This window comes from Cucurbita pepo, chromosome 15 (assembly GCF_057944985.1).
Source record: "Cucurbita pepo subsp. pepo isolate OVF chromosome 15, ASM5794498v1, whole genome shotgun sequence".
Lineage (NCBI taxonomy): Eukaryota > Viridiplantae > Streptophyta > Magnoliopsida > Cucurbitales > Cucurbitaceae > Cucurbita > Cucurbita pepo.
Window position 1 is genome coordinate 12,211,322 of NC_141812.1, and position 16,935 is coordinate 12,228,256.

General features: G+C 38.9%; 3 protein-coding genes and 1 pseudogene across 10 annotated transcripts in view; 2 read left to right on the top strand and 2 right to left on the bottom strand.

The window, feature by feature from the left end:
* Positions 1 to 1,380: 1,380 nt before the first annotated feature.
* On the top strand, positions 1,381 to 4,511 carry LOC111811117 (myb family transcription factor IPN2). Of its 5 annotated transcripts, none has more exons than XM_023697853.2 (7): positions 1,381 to 2,427; positions 2,521 to 2,597; positions 2,691 to 2,748; positions 2,877 to 2,943; positions 3,211 to 3,283; positions 3,369 to 4,092; positions 4,213 to 4,511. In XM_023697853.2, the coding sequence occupies exons 1-7, from the start codon at positions 2,253 to 2,255 to the stop codon at positions 4,260 to 4,262; spliced, it is 1,224 nt and encodes a 407-aa protein (XP_023553621.2). In that variant the 5' UTR covers positions 1,381 to 2,252; the 3' UTR covers positions 4,263 to 4,511. The 5 variants fall into 5 exon arrangements, with proteins under 5 accessions (XP_023553621.2, XP_023553620.2, XP_023553623.2 ...); XM_023697852.2 differs by having other exon boundaries at positions 1,383 to 2,427; positions 2,691 to 2,757; XM_023697855.2 differs by having other exon boundaries at positions 1,383 to 2,427; positions 3,241 to 3,283.
* A 1,203-nt stretch (positions 4,512 to 5,714) lies between these two features.
* Positions 5,715 to 8,029, bottom strand: LOC111776262 (uncharacterized). Its single transcript, XM_087117835.1, has 3 exons — positions 7,415 to 8,029; positions 6,985 to 7,332; positions 5,715 to 6,301 (listed from the first exon to the last, which is right to left on the bottom strand). The coding sequence occupies exons 1-3, from the start codon at positions 7,817 to 7,819 to the stop codon at positions 5,795 to 5,797; spliced, it is 1,260 nt and encodes a 419-aa protein (XP_086973961.1). The 5' UTR covers positions 7,820 to 8,029; the 3' UTR covers positions 5,715 to 5,794.
* Positions 8,030 to 9,416: 1,387 nt separating this feature from the next.
* The window catches only part of NUA (nuclear pore anchor), a 42,650-nt gene continuing 35,131 nt past the window's right edge, over positions 9,417 to 16,935 (top strand). For all 4 annotated transcript variants that reach the window (XM_023655665.2, XM_023655666.2, XM_023655667.2 and 1 more), the window contains exons 1-6: positions 9,417 to 9,915; positions 10,023 to 10,169; positions 10,289 to 10,387; positions 12,003 to 12,131; positions 12,230 to 12,322; positions 12,413 to 12,478. In XM_023655665.2, coding sequence (XP_023511433.2) covers positions 9,607 to 9,915; positions 10,023 to 10,169; positions 10,289 to 10,387; positions 12,003 to 12,131; positions 12,230 to 12,322; positions 12,413 to 12,478 — 843 coding nt within the window. In that variant the 5' untranslated portion in view covers positions 9,417 to 9,606. The remainder of the gene's footprint in view (positions 9,916 to 10,022; positions 10,170 to 10,288; positions 10,388 to 12,002; positions 12,132 to 12,229; positions 12,323 to 12,412; positions 12,479 to 16,935) is intronic.
* On the bottom strand, positions 15,032 to 16,710 carry LOC147789361 (uncharacterized; annotated as a pseudogene).

Sequence of the window (16,935 nt, forward strand, 5' to 3'; positions counted from 1 at the left end):
TTATCACAACATGAAGATAAGAGTAATAAGTTAAACTAGCTTATGAATTGTAAAGCTGTGTGAGGAACAGCGCACCACAACACACATACTCAATCTAGGTGAATACAAAAAAACGACAAAATTTATAAATTTTAAGATGAGGATGAATGACAAAAATTAAATGTAATAGAGAATTATGAAGTTGTGGTTCATAGAACAATTAAGATGTTAACCTCCCATTCATGAGAATCTAAGTTTGGTGTCATCACACTGCTGAGGAGCAAGAGGACATGCTAAGAGCGTAGGCTTTGTCGGGACAAGATGCTTGCAAAGATGACCTCAGGATGAGATGATATTATCCAAACAATATTATATGTACAAACACTTTCTTGACTTCCCTCTAACAACTGCACGACTAATAAACTATCGACCCACGAATAAGATCTTGTTCCATTGGAGAAACTGGTTACGAATAAGATACTTCTCTTCGTGCGAAACTTTGGGATTCTCGAGATGAAGAGTAAGCTCTCACTATTCGCGAAGAGGCTCAAGTCTATTACTTTACTTGAGTGAAGGACTAAAAGTAAAGATAGGAGGGTTTATGGTCTAAAGTAGACAATATCATTCTATTATGAAGAGACGTGAAATGTGAAATGTAAACACACAAGCGCCTCTTTGTCATTTCCATAGATGGTAATGAAGGAGCGAGATGCCAGCCCTGTGGAAGGACTTCATAGGATTTTATTCATTTATTTTATTTTATGGAAGAAGAAGAAAACTTAGATTATTAAATTATTAGATTATAGATTAGATTAGATAGAAAAAGGTATTCAAACACTGTGCATAAAGATGGGTCCCTCAATTCCACCTTTAAAGGAATATATTCATCCAAAAGAATAGAATAATGGTATAAAGATCGATGCTTGAATTTCAAGCAAACATATCCTTCACGCTGCCTCTCTTTTCATTTCAATTCTTCCCCAACTTCATTCATTTTTCCTCCCTCAACTTTCAATAACTAAATAAATCTTCCAACTTCAAAATCAATTCACACATTATTTTTCTTCTTATTATAATTAAATAAAGAAATCTACCAATTGCAATATTTAAATAATAATATTATGCTCAAAGTAGACAATATCATACCACTGTAAAGATCCGTGATTCCTAACAATATCCTACCATTGATGGTCAAAAGAATCTTTCATTGATTGTCAAAGAAGAAAAGCATTTATTCCCATTTGGATTTAATTTGCTTTCTTTTTTTTTAGCTTCATTAGATGATATTCCATAGAAAAACGGCATCCAAATGCTTCCTCTTTTTTTTTTTTTCTTCTTCTTTAAAGTGAGCAAGAAATGCCAAGAACAGCATTGAAATTAGGGTACACAAAAAATGTGTATATATTTGAGCAATTCAATTTAAAGAGAAGTGGAAGGGGGCGTGCATGGAGAGGCATCAACTTTATAAATCCATTTCTTTGTTTGTTTGTGTGTTGTGTCGAGATAGAAGCGAAGTGGAACAATAGAAGACAAGCTTGAATTGGACAAAAGAGACGAGCCTAAATTTTGAGTCTAAAACTATGAGCTTTAGCGAAGATGTGAAGGTCCCTCCACTTGTGTCATAAAAAGCCTCACAAACATTCTCCCTTTTTTTATTACTTACAATTTTATGTGTAACGAATTCGTAATTTTTGGTATAAAATATATATAATGTTATGATGAGACACTTTTTGCGTTGGTATTTGCATGCAAATGAGGAGGGGGTGGGAGGCTAATAATTAAGCTAAAAGTTGAGGTACTAGGAAATGTTAATATCAATTTATTATTATTACTACCCAATTAGTTGGAGGTGTAGAGGGTGTTAATATAATAATTTGTGTTTATTAGTTAGTTGGGCCCGCCGGAAATAGTTTATAGGAGTTTGAATGGGGAAAACATAATGGAGATTTTGAAAGAAAAAAATGAAAATTAATATTTAAAGGTGTAAGAAGGTATCTTTATAGAAAGGAGAGTAGAGGAGGAGGAGGATAATAGAATAAACATTCTTTACATAATATTATTTATTTGTAGAGATTAGAAGATTTCTTTAGAGGGAGGGTTAGGTTGTTCCCTAAGCCGGTGCTTTTGAGTTGAGGAACAAAAGCTGGCCCCAAAGTGAGTTGAATTGGGTAGCTATTAATTTGGGGTGGGATTTGTTCTTATTCCATTGGGAAGGAGGAGGAGGAGGAGGAGCAGCAGCAGCAGGGTGAGACAGACAGACAGACAGACAAAGAATGTTCCATCCTAATAAGAAAGCTTCGAGTATGAATTCCCACGAGAGATCAGGGATGTGCGTTCAAGGCGACTCCGGCCTCGTCCTCACCACCGACCCCAAGCCCCGCCTCCGCTGGACTGTCGAGCTTCACGAGCGCTTTGTCGATGCTGTCACCCAGCTCGGCGGCCCTGATAGTATGTATTACCAATTTAACCCTTTACTCTTCTTCTCTTCTTCTCTTCTTCTCTTCTTCTCTAATAACAACCTTTCATTTCCTCTATTTTCAGAGGCCACCCCCAAGACCATCATGCGAGTTATGGGTGTCAAGGGTCTTACTCTTTACCACCTCAAGAGCCATCTCCAGGTATATATAACCCATATCTATATCCATATCCATATCTATGCCACTTTTTCCCTTGTTTATAACCATATTGCTTTTCATTTTTAACCTACTTAGAAATTTAGACTGGGAAAGCAGCCTCACAAGGAATTCAATGATCATTCAATCAAGGATGGTATGAGAGGTGACCTTTCTCTCTCTCTCTCTCTCTCTCTCTCTCTCTCTCTCTATTTCTTTTCTTTCACACCTCACATCATGTGCACATGTGTTCATCAAAATTGACTATTTCCTTCTTCAACTCAGCTTCCGGATTAGAATTTCATCGAAACACTGCTTCTTCATCCAACATCATCAACCGCACCATGAATGAGTACGTATATACACATAACGATATCATTGTTCATCATCAATTCTTTTATGGGTTATGTTAGAAATCACGGATCTTTCTCTAGTATGATACTGTCCATTTTGAACATAAGCTCTCATTACTTTGCTTTTAAGCTTCCCAAAAGACCTCATGTATTCCTTACTTAGAAATTTTAAAGCCCACGAGAGAATTTATGGGTTTTGGTTGATGGGTGATTTAATCTTTTTGTTTTCTATTTCAAAAAATAAAAGATAGTGATGATATTTGTAGTGGTAACTCACACATGGTTGATGCGATTAGGATGCAAATGGAGGTCCAGAGAAGATTGCATGAACAACTTGAGGTAAGAAAATTGTGTCACTCTAAATATTTTTTGACAATAGAGTTTTATAATGGAAAATTAATGAATATAAACACGTGACATGCAGGTGCAAAGACACCTGCAGTTGCGGATCGAGGCACAAGGGAAGTATATGCAGAATATATTAGAAAAGGCTTGTCAAACCCTTGCGGGTGAGAACATGGCAGTTTCCGGCGGCTACAAGGCCATGGGGGGCATCCCTAATAATAATAATCAGCAAGGCGGAGGCGGCGGTGGCATTGGCGACATGGCCGGAGGGATCAAAGATTTTGGCTCCCCTCTCGGCTTCCCTTCTTTTCAAGACCTGAACCTCTATGGAGGCGACCAGCTTGATCTTGATGGATTCATGCCTCACAACGACAGCTTACTGTGCTTGGGAAAGAAGAAGCCGAGACCGCCAACACCGACAACGAACTACGGCGGCAGCTCGGGAAAAGGTGCGTTGGACTGGCCGGATGATCTCCGGCTGCAAGATATAGGTATGGCGCCGCCGTCGTCGTGTGTGGTGGAGCAAGAAGATGATTTCAAAGGCATGGATGGGACGCTGGTGGAAAGAGATCAATTGGAGGAAATGTATGATGCAAAGTCAGTGGTGGCAGATGAAGGCATAGGGGGGGATCACAAGAACAACAACAACAACAACGATGATAATAATAATAATAATAATAATAATAATAATAATAATGCGTCCCTAAAGCTTCAGAGGCCATCCCCCCGAAGGGCAGCCCTGGCCGTGGGTAGAGCCAACCACCCTCTTACCACCGCTCCTCTCACCACAAATTCACCCTTCGGTTAATTTCATTAATCTCTTCTAGTTATTTTTTTTTTTTTTTTTTACAGTCGTCAGATTACGTGGCTTATTTTGAGTGACTGGATGATTTTAATTAATTTGGCGTAATTTCAACATCAAGGGGTTGACTTGCATTATGATGGACGCTGCCGCCCACCGACCTACCAGTAAAGATCCGACACACAGTTAAAGCCTTCCATGTCATGCACATATGTGCATGCAAACCCCCTTTGACCAACCCTAAATTAATTCTACTGTTTTTGTTTTTTTTGTTTTTTTTTTTGTTTTTTTTTTTTGGTTGAATCAATTACTGGTTACTGACATTATTGTATGAAGGATGATATCTTAGGTTTATAAATGTGATATCAACCAAGTTATGAAGGAGTGGTTAATCAATTCTATTCAGTTTGATTTTATTAATCAACCACATGATGCCATGTGACAAGTTTATTTTAAACATTTCTTTTTTGGTACAAGTTAAGTGTTACTCTTTTGTGATGGGTGTGTGTTAAAGCGGAGAATGTAGGTTAGGGATGGTCTAGGCGATGCATATATTATTGCTTTGGTTCTTTGTCTCTTTTTTTCCTTTTTTGAACCAAAGTTAGTTAGGGGTATGATTGGGGACAAAATTAAAGGGCGAATACGATTAGGATATGGATGTGATGGATTTGGAAAACAAAAATTCCATTAGCCTCATGGTTGTGTGCTCCAATGAAGAAGGGTAATTGGTGGCGTGGTTAATGTTGTAATTTGTGAGATTTAGATCCATGCATGACATGGGATGCCCAAAATTAAAGAAACGGTACGCGCTGCCGCCTACTTTATTGGTTGCAGAGCAAAAAAACGAAGCCAGTTGGCAAGAAAGCTCCTTGTGTTAAGAAAACAAAAAAAAAAAAAAAAAAAGAGAGGAGAGTAAAAGGCAATAAAGCCCAAAGCCAAGGAAGAATATATACAACGCACTTCCATGCGAGCGCATACCGAGGAAGCTTCTATCTTTTCTTTTCTTTTTCTTTTCTTTGTTCTCATTTATTAATCTAAATAGGCCCAAAGCCGAAGCTGCTGAGGATGCATGTGCCATGCTCTCTCTGCCCACTTCTTTTCCAATTTCGCCTTCCAATATTTAGACTACTTAAAGCAGATGGAATCAATTGAGCAATCATATGGAATGCCCCTATTTTCTTAATTATATGATGATCTCGTTTCATTACCACATTTCGTACTGCACAAGCTTCTTTTGTCTCTCCCTTTCCCTCCCCTTTGGACCTAGCTGCCCACTCAGTTTTGTTCAAACTTTATTTATTACACTGCTCATCAATTCATTTTATATTTCTTTTTCTTAAGAGATGTTAATAGTTTCATTTAAAGACCACTCATCATCAATTGATATTAATAGTTCGTCCAACATGCACGGGCTGGGTGGCTTCCTATTCAATTCATTTCAGTATATTGGGTATTTATTGGAAGGCCCGCAATACCGGGCCTAGAGACTTTGGTTAGATGGGCCCATCCACAAACGAGGAAGAAATCGGCCCAATCCAGTCTGTACGGACAGTCGCAAATATCCGTTTTAGAAATTAACAACAATGATTGAAAACTAAAGAGTGAGGGATGAAGAGCAGGAAGTAGAAGTTGTTGTGGATGATGGTGTATACAGTGAAGTGATTAGGAAGCGTTATGAAGTACTTAGTACTTATACAGTGAAGTCATGGAGAATGGGAGGAGTGAGAGTGAAGGGTATCACAAATATCAGCGGGAGGAAGAAAGTAGTCGATGCTAAGGCCAGCCACGTTGAACATCACGTCGTCAATACTCCAAACCTCTTCCATACGGGTCCTGCTAAATTGTGTGGACATTTCCCCAAACTTGAAGACAGTGGCTATGGACCTGCCCCGATGAGCGATGAGGACCCCGTCCACGTCCCTGTAGTCCCCGATGCTGCTTCCGATGGTGGTTTCCCAGTACACAGCGTCGCCTTCCGTCTGAACCCTGGTCAGGTGGGAGTCCTCCAGGTACACCAGCACTCCGCTCTTCTGGCAGAAGTAGCCGTACAGCACGTGCCTTATCACCTCCGCAGGCCCCTCGTTCCGCTCCATCACTGCCTCCCGCTCCGCCGACACCTTCAGCACAAAGCACTCGTCTTCCCCGATCCGCTTCTCTCCCAGGCATTGGGCCTTCTCGAACAGTCTCGCTGTTCCCTTTGGGTCAAGCCCCTGCACATTCAATTATTCATGTCTCGCTTTCCTTTTTTTTTTTTTTTTTTTTTCTTTTCCTTTCAATAATTTCAATTTCATTTTCATTACTCATCGAGATTGCTGCACTTTCCGTGACCCCATTCGTCTTAATATATTGCAAACAAATCCAATGGCATCCCATTTTATGATCATTTTTCGTAATCCAAAAAAGCTTGTCTTTTTTTTCTTTTTCTTTTTCTTTTCTTCATAATATTCAGGGCCCTTTGGGACCCTGGAATGGAGAAAGAGGGAGGAGTGACGTCAGCAGGATAATCAATCACGTGCCGTCCATCATCCATCCCCAAAAATCCGAGTGTTTCACTGTTGAAAAAGCAGAGGCGTGTACGATAAAGCAGGGGACAGTTTCTCTATCATTGTCAGCTATTTCTTGGGATTGTTCATTTCTTCCACACTCTCTTCCTTCCTTTGTTTGGTAAAGCATTTTTGAATATCTCAACTTTACCCTGTTTACCATACACCATCACATGACTAAATACAGCCCCACCCCTCTTTTTCATTCTCACTACCTCTCATTCTCATCCTTGAAAACGCTCAAACTAACAAAGAAACGGATTTGTATGTTGTTAACTTGGTGGTAGAGTAGAGATGGGATGATTAATTTAATGGGTGGAATTAATTAAAGGGTGAGTAAGTAGAAGTACCTGAATAATGCGACGGAGGGGTCGTTGGGGGCCTTTGGCGGCATGAGTGCCGAGCCAGGGAGTGTGGCGCCAGACGGTGTTGCCGTCGCTGCCGGCCACCACCTTACTGCCACCGACTACCAATTCGAGGGACCACATACCCGGTAGCATTTGCCAAAGAACAAAGCAGCCGGTGTCCTCGCATCTTGTCCCTACCGTCTTCACAGATTTACCTGAGGAAACCTCTGTTTCGCAGCGAATCATCTTCACGCTTCCCGTGGTGTACATGTTCTTGGCGCACTTCTGCTGTTTGAGACATCCGGTGGCGGCCAAGTATTGCTGAATGATATAATGAGCCACGGAAGTTTCCTGGGGAAAAAGAAATCGGGGATTAACTCAAAAACTTAATTATCAATACTTGAACAGTAACGCAGAAGATGTTGGAGGTTACAAGAGGAGTATCGCGTGGGAAATGGGATTGTGGAGGGGAATTGGAATGGGAGTGGAGAGGAATGGGAGCGAGAGGGCATGCGAGAACGCCGAGCAAAAGCTTCAAATCTTGGGTCTTGGTATTGGGAACGTTGGTGAAGGAGGATGGGGGGAGAGAGGGCGGGAGGTTGCGCTGGATCTTGAACCAGTCGCGGAGGAATTCCCAGTTGGAAGCGGAGGAGTCTTTCTTGTTGGCTTCTTGGTCTTGGAACTGCGGATCCGGCCCTTCCATCAACGGAGTCAGCGGCTGAGAGTACCAAATTTGCCTTCTCCTCGACTTCGAAGAAGAAGAAGAAGAAGAAGAAGAAGAAGAAGAAGAAGAAGAAGAAGAAGACCCGCCGCCCCCAATCACAACCGCCGTCGCCATGCCCTTCCTTCGACCTCAACCAGATTTCACACAAACTAACAATCAATTAATATTATAAACTCACAAACTCCCTCGGAATGTGAAGAAAGACAGAATATGGCGGTGAGACACTCACTGGACAAACTCTCCTCGGCCCTATTCTATATATATATTCAACAAAAATACATTGGAAGATGAGACCAGACTCTGATAAAATGAACCCACTTGAGGTCCGTATCCTTGCTTCACCGCAAATCCGTAAGATTCCGGGTGTACCTTTTTTCTCTTTTGGAATTTTTTATTTCATCCCTCTATTTCCACTTTTTTATTTTTATTTCATTATCTCGTATAATGAAAATTAAAAATAAACAACCTTAAATAAGCGTGCAATTATTTATTACATGATGCATTGTTTTCTCTAAATCCACCTAATCATCAATATTTCATATCAAACTTAATTACATTCAATACTTTTCATCGATCATTTTCTAGATAAACATTTGTTATAGAGTGAAATTGCAACAATTATTCAAGTATAGTCTAAAGATGCCAAGAATTACGAGGTGAACGTCTTGGTCGTCTTCCTTTGAAACGAGTCTTTTAAGGACAGTGTCGGATGACAAAAGTGTGTCGGCATTGTGCATCAACCCATGTGTCGGAGGTTGATATATGCACTTGGGATAAAATTCGTAAAATGGCATGACATGGACACGAATGATTCATATCTCAATGAGAACCCATATGGAGGATGTTCGGGATGTTCCATTGAGATGAGCGACATGTGGATCGGTCTCCATAGACACGTCGGAGTAAAACAATATTGTCGAGTTGTCCCAAGACATGGGATGACGTCACAATGCACAAGTTGAAATCTGTTGGGCCGAAGGATGCACATCGTGGGCTGGTGCTTATTGGGTCGAAGAACACGCACCGTGGACCAGGCGTTTGTTGGGTCTGAGACGGGTTATTGGATTGGACTGCGACGTTTTGGTGGGCTTGTTGTGGGGCATGAGATTGGATCTAGGCCGCGAAGACATGCGGGTCGAAGGAGAATTATGAAATAGATAAGTGGTTAAAATTCTAACCAAAACACTGTGAAAGTAAACGACTCTATTAAATCACTGTGAAAGTAAATAAACAAGTAGAAGTTAATTAATTAGCTACTTGCCCAAACCCCCCGGGTTTTAGATGGAAGGGTAAAAATGAAATTCCGGAAGCAAAAAGGAGCTACGGTTAAAACTTGAGGCGGAACGAGCAGTTAACCTTGGGTTTTCTTTTAGATGGAAAGGTAAAAAAACGAAATTCCGTAAGCAAAAGGACCTACCGATTAAAAGTCGAGACCGAACCGGAACCAGCAATTAACCTTGAATTTACCGAGGGTTTCTCCAACCGAACCGGAACCAGCAATTAACCTTGAATTTACCGAGGGTTTCTCTCACCGAACCGGAACCAGCAATTAACCTTGAATTTACCGAGGGTTTCTCCAACCGAACCGGAACCAGCAATTAACCTTGAATTTACCGAGGGTTTCTCTCACCGAACCGGAACCAGCAATTAACCTTGAATTTACCGAGGGTTTCTCCAACCGAACCGGAACCAGCAATTAACCTTGAATTTACCGAGGGTTTCTCTCACCGAACCGCACTCCTCTCTCACATTTTTCCGCTTCCCCCGTTTCCTTCTCCCTCCCGCCTTTCTCTTTCGCAGAAAACCATCGTCTCGTTTCCGCGCCACCGCTTCTGACTCGCCGTGCTTTATTAGCCCGCAGTTGATCTGCTCCGGGCATTTTGTACCCCATTACAGATAAAATGGCCCACTTATTCATCTCCGACGAGGAGTTCTCTCGGCACTCCAACGACGCTGCTTTTATTGCCGAGAAGGCCGATGCCTTCATCCAAGGTCTATATAGCGAGCTCGAGACCGTCAGAGCCCAAGCTGATGCTGCTTCAATCACTGCGGAGCAGACTTGTTCTCTTCTTGATCAGAAGTTCCTCTCTCTTTCCGCTGAGTTCTCTGACCTCCAGTCTCAAAATGCACAACTTCAAACGACCCTCGAACTTAGACTCTCCGAGCTTGCCGAAGTCAAGTCCCAAACGCATCAGCTTAATCTACTTTCCGTAAGAACGCTATTTTTTTTTTCTTCCTTTCATTCCCTTCGTCGAGCGTTTACGCGCATTTTGTTAATATGAATTATTTTAAGCATTGGCTTTATTGGTGCTTACAGATTGGTAAGGATGGGGAGATAGAGAGGTTAAATACAGAGTTATCTGAGTTGCATAAATCAAAAAGGCAGTTGATGGAGCTTATTGAGCACAAGGACTTGGAAATTGGTGAAAAAGATTCCACTATAAAGAGTTATCTTGATAAGATTGTAAGCTCCTCTTACTACTTTGACTTGCCATCCAGGCAATAAAATTTGTGATAAAAATTTAAACTTCGGCTGATAACATGTCTTCCTGCTGAACATGTTTCTTTTCGTTCGTTTTGAAGGTCAATTTGTCTGAGACAGCTGCTCAAAGAGAAGCCCGTATCAGTGAGATCGACATGGAGTTGGTGCGCTCCCGGGCTGAATTCGCTCATCTTTCACAGGTAACCATTTCCTCATTATTGTCTAGTTCTACCTTCGTTAAGAAAAAGACTGTTCACGTTGGCAATTTAACTTCATAATATCGATGATTAGTTATCTCTATACGTGATCGAGAATTTAGAAGTTGAAAAATAAACTTCCTTCAGGTAGGCTCCCATATTCCATTTCATGTCCCCTTCCCTCCTCTCTTTGTTGTCGACCTCTATCTTTCCGGCCCTCCTATCCAAGGGCTTATGGTGAACCCCCATGGGTTGGTTTTGTGTTTTCAAAAAAGCTTGAATTAGTTGGGGCATATTTCCAATAATAATAATAATAAAAACCAAAAAACTCAAGCCAATGCTCAAAGCCTGTATGAAGATATTTTTTGAGATATGTTCTCCCATGTTGATGTATATTCCAATATTCATGATCTAGAGTAAGTTTTGGGGCTATTTTTAAAAGATCTAAGTTTTAAGAGATTTAAAGCTGCAACTTTTGGATATACTTCGGAAGAAAATCTAAGGTCTAGGGATAAAATATATAAAGTTGCAACTTAAGGATATTATCTTGGAAGCGGAGAGTGATGGAGGTAAAAACAGAAAGCTAGATGGCTCCTTTTTTTGAACATTTGTCCTTTTCATTAATCAGTAAACCGACCTGTGAACAATCACAGATTAGTGATTTTGGTGTTCCAAACCAACCCAAATTCGAACCAGTTGTGTTTTTTTTCTCCTAACAGACCTAAGCTGAATTTTCCTCGTATCTGCAACATGGATTGGTCTTTCAAATTCCAGATTTGCATGGGTTTATTTGAACCAATTTCTTCTCTCATTTTAGGTTCAGTAAAGGTTCAACTGTGTCTGTGAAAGAAAAATGAGTTTTTCTTGTGTTTGTGAATTATTTTGCAATGAAGAGGAAAAAAATTGTGGGAAAATTTTCAAATCATCAAAAGAAGCGAATCAAGACTTAGTTTCTTTTTGAATGGATAGAATCACCTGGGGGAAGTAGAGGTTAATCTTTAGCGAATTTCTAGGTTAGTGCCCTTTTTACCATGTTTTGTGTATTACTTCCGTATAAATTGGGAGTCCTCCCATGTGTTTTACATCTTGATTGTAATAAAGTCTCTTGTTGTTTGATTCTTGGAGATTTCTCCTTTAGTCACTCTTAGGCTACACATGTTTAATAGAGGTCCAAGGAAAGGAAGGTTCCACTTTCCTAATGTGATTTTTCTAAGAGTTGATGTGATCTCGCTTAAACATCTTATTTATCTGCTCTCTTGGTGCAAATTCTCTCTGTACTTTTGGGATTATAGCTTCACATTCCTCATTACTCATTGGGATTATTTTTTGTTTTATATAGTGCTTCCCTTCCATATTATATATACATTTTTTGTAATTTTATACATCAATGGAATGAAGGTTACATGTTTCTCATACAAATTAAAAAAAATGATCCCAATCAATTATGTGTAAGAAATTCTTTTTGGCTGTTCTGTTTTCGTTTCCCTTACCAGTTAATTTACTGGTACTCCTCTGCTTGCATGTCTTCCCAAGCTTTGTTGCTATAATTTAATATCATTCATTCTATTTTTTGATGACCATTCATGTGGTATATTTACTCTCTTCCGAATTTATGCAGGAGAAAGAACTTGTTGAGAGGCATAATGCGTGGCTTAATGATGAGTTAACTGCTAAAGTAGGCAGTATCATAGAGATGCGTAGGCTTCATTCTGATACTGAGGCTGAAATGTCTGCCAAACTTAGAGATGTATGTGGCTTTATTGCAGACCACATTCCATGTTTTACAAAATATACAAATGTCTATGATATCCTGGTGTTCACTTTTTGGTACTTCATTGATTTTAGGTTGAGAGACAGTTGGATGAATGCTCTAGCACCTTAAAATGGAACAAGGATAGTGTGAAAGAACTTGAGATGAAGCTAACATCTGCACAGGAGGTGTCATACGTTCTATTTTCAGCCCAAGAAGTTAAATTCCTCCATGTTCTCTGCAGCTAATGAATGTCAATTAATTTATTTCTTGTCCAGGAATTGTGTTCGTCAAGAAAACTTGCTGCAGAAAACGAGGAACGTCTTTGTGCTGAAATATCAACAGTGAGTTTCTTGAACATTGATATTTGACGTTAATTTTAATGCAGCTATATGTTTTCTAGGTTATTAAGCTAAGAAGATACGATGACATTCAATTTACGTGAGCTTGTTAGGAAAGTTGAAAACTTATTTTGTATATTCTTATTTGGAGTTTGCCTTGTCAATATTTGTGCTGAAATATTTGTTTCTTTTTGTTATTATATTCTTCTTTGGAGTTCGGCTATCGACTATGGATGTAATGAGGTTCAATGAGTCGTAGGTTGTAGTTAGTTGTGGACATTGGGTCAACATATGCATATACTAGCCTATTATGTACTCAGATTCTTTAACTAACAATTATGTGCTAATGCAACTACAATCCACTGAAGATTGGAAGGAATGGATCTTAAAAGTTTGGGCTTTGAGATGATTACTGATTGAAGCTCAAAAAGAAAGGTCTTTCTCCTCTTTCCTGCTAAGAATCAATGGAATAAGCTTGCATTCTCACTTTTAAACCATTGCAGCTTTCTTGTTTTTTTTTTTTTATTTATTTATTATTTTTTTTTTATTGTTTTTGTTTTGGATAATATAACCTAATTTCCTTCAAATATGCTCCATTAAGTGCTAACACACAAATGCTACATTTTTGAAAAGAAAGGCCCCAGATTCTGATTTTTTTTTACTAAGCATGACCCCTTTCAAGACAACTAAGAAATCATCGAAAGGTGAATCTTTGAATAAAGTTTCAAATAAATCATCAAAAGACCGAATGATGACAGCGAAAAGTTGTTGGCGGTAAGATGGATGTTTGATCATTGCTGGTCGTACTTACTTCTAAGTCAGTATCAACAAAATCTTTTGTGGAGCCTTGACCAAGAGCATTTACCACTAGAAAGAGGAGTTTCCATTAGACCTGTTTCATCAATGATGTTGTTGAACATTCACATTCATTTGGTTGGTCTTCCAATTGGAATTCCCTCAAAAACCCAACCTGCAATTTTGAAGTCTCCACTATTACGCCAAGGAAAATCACAATAGGTGCATAAGAAAATCACATTTCAAATGAATCATTTTCACAAATTTATTTGGTTGAAGTGAAATTTTGAGCGAAGGAGTTCTTCACATTGAATCTTTTTGGGAAATTCCTCAATCTTCATGCATTTGTGGACAAATGATAATTACTAAGAAATTAAGTCTTTTTGATTGAATTTCACGTAATTGAAGACCACTGATCTTAATAAGAGACAATAATTTACATGGAATTGAAGAAATAAAGATTCAAAGCATATGTATGAACGGTTGATTGTTTCCCTATCACTTCCTTGGTGGAAAGATCTTGCTGAAGTGGGGCTGAAATAAAAGGTTAAACTCTTCTGCATATGAAACTTTGATTAAAACATCATCCAATTGATCATGAAGATCTAATTCTACCCTATCCAAACTTAAATCTTAAGTCTGATTCAATTTTAGAATCATTATTAGAAATGTATTTAGGGAAAGAAGATTCATTGATGACTTTTTCTGATAATACCATTAAAAGATATTGGCTGAGAATTATCCTTTGGGCGTTTATCTTCAATAATACTCTAATGTTCTGTAGAAGCCAATAATCTTGAACAAGCCTCCTCATCAATTATGTTCTTATTAAAGAAAGATAATGTTAGGTATCTAACTCAATGACGTGTGAAAATAACTCAGAAATAGACACCTAACACGAATGTGAATATTAAACGCTGTAATATTGAGTGTGCTTCAATATTGGTGATAATGTATTTGATAAGAGCAATAATAACAAACCCCAAAAAGAGCAATCAAGAGATAAGAACCCTAAACAAGGTCCTTTGAGTGCGTAGACAAGCTCTCCCCAAAACTTAGCTCACAAAGTGCCTACCTCTCCCACACAACCCCCAAGACGATTACATATCCTCACCCATTGTGATGTCCCACTTCGGTTGGGGGGAGAACGAAACACCCTTTATAAGGGTGTAGAAACCTTTCCCTAGCAAATGCGTTTTAAAGCCTTGAGGGGAAGCTCGAAAGAGAAAGCCCAAAGAGGACAATGTCTGCTAGCAGTGGGCTTGAGCCAGACACTGGGCGATGTGCCAGCGAGGAGGCTAGTGTGCCAGTAAGGACGCTGGCCCCAAAGGGGGTGGATTTGGTGGGATCCTACATCAATGGGAGAAAGGAAGTTCTCTTTGCACCCATAGCCACATCCAGTAGCTCAACTTTATCAAGGATGGTAAACATGAAAGTGAGTCAGCTGCCTTGTTCGACAATCTAAGCTGGTATTATTTCGAAACCATTGCCTATTAACTTTCTAAACCGCTATGATATTCGGGTAGAATCCCGTTCTGTTCAAGCAAAAAAATGTTAAGGGCGTTGATCTGTTCTCGCAATAAATTATGGTCTCAAGAGTTTGTGTTGCCAACATTGCACTGACAACACAATGGACATCAATTCCTGCTCATATTTTTATTTTAACTGTGCCTTTGCTGATAATGTTCCATTGAAAAAGCAATAGGTAGACACTGCTATTATGACAAAACTATCTCAGTTCTCGTTTGGGAGGCATCTGTCTCAATTATAAAGGGTAAGGGTAAAGTAAGCTTCGGTAATGCGAGGACGGGTAAGAGTCATCATAGCTTATTTTAGTTTTTCGAAGTTCCTCGTCGCTTCTACCCTCCAGGCAAGGAATCATTTTTTAACAAACGAGTAAAGAGCTTCCACCAAACCATAACCAAGAATAAGCCTCTTATAATTGTCGGTCAACCTTAAGAACCCCCTCATTTTATTTAGATTCTTGGTATTGGCCACTGAATCATTGCTCAAACTTCTCTTCTTCAACTTCAACACTATTTATAGAGACCCAATGCCCCAAGTATTCCACACAATCCTTAGCAAATTCGCATTTCTTTTTATTTGCATACAATATAGGGTTTTCAATGTGCAAGGTGCACCTCAAGTCCCTTGATCGCCTCAAGGTGACAAAAAGGTGATGCTAGAGTGAAGCAAGATGAAATGGATAAATAAATTAATAATATATGACGAGCATAAATTTATATAAATATAGTCACATTGAATGTTAAAAATTTAAGACTAATACTAATAATCCACTTTTAAAATGAACAAAAAATTGAAGTAAACATCATCAAATGTCAAAACAATTATCCTCACCCCCATCTAAATCTAAGGTATCATCTAGTGCTCCTCCTTGGCCATTCCCCTCCTCTAAGTTCCTGTTCCTTATTCCTCCTCATCGTTGTCGTCTTCATCACTAACCACCTTTATAGTTGGTTTTTGAACTCTTAAAGTGGTGTCTGTTGCAGTTGACTTTCCTATACATCTAGTGTACTTTATGAGTTCTCTAACACCATTAGCACGGGATACAACTCCTCATGTGAGGTCATCATCATAAAAACTAAGTATCAACTTCATCATCATTATGTTCTTCTCTGAGAGTTCCAACCGGCCATTCATTACTCTTTATCAATATGATCTAGAGAAATTGGATCAAGTCGATCCTTTAGATCAAAGCGTTCTTTAAGTGCTTGGTTATATTTTTATATAAACCAAATAATATAAATGCTTTTTGTTGTATTTGTTTCACTTCTTCAAATGAATCTACAAAATTAATTGTTGTAGAGAACAGAAAACATGAATAAAAAAGAACTAAAATAACTGATAATTAGATGAAGGCTTTAGAAAACGAACGGGGTAAAGGTTGAATGATGGTGAACAGGGTTAGGGGAGAGAAGGAGAAGAGAGGGAAAATAGCATTTTGTGAAACCTTTTCAGTGTACTTAGGTCCTGGTGCAATTTTTAGCAATCTCTAACTCAATGTTTTACTCGACAAAAATTATTTTTGAGTTTACAGTGACATGTGGAATGACATTTGCATTATGTCCATGATGAACAATTGTTTACGAGGATATGGAGTATTTCTTATATATTTATTTAATTTTTGAAGACACTTTTAGAGTGCACCTTGTGTAGTGAAATTCAATAGGATTTTGGGAGCAAAGGAAAAATTCCTGAAACCTTCCCCTTTTCCTTTTTTAGGTTTCAGGAGAACAAGGATTTGTATGATTTTAGTCAGATGGTTCTCTAACATGTGACTTAATAATTATGGTGCTTGGATGAAGCTAATTATTTGATCATCAGAGCCGTGTCTATTTACGTAGGGAATTTACATAGTGGATAAGATGCTCTCTATTCAATGATAGCATTATGTGCATAGTTGCCTTGTCAACCTGCATAGGCTAGCAACTTGTGAGGTTCAATATTTTACTTGTGTATTAACTACTAATGCTTTATAGGTGGATTTGAGTCTGTATTTCTTCCAATTGATTTCATATGGAAATATGTCAAACTAATTTTTTATTATGTATTTTGTAATTAATGTTTTATTATATGCCAATTCTTTCTAATTTGCTCTTATAGGAGGAGTAACTTGAAGGCAAAGAGAGTAAATAGTGATCCTG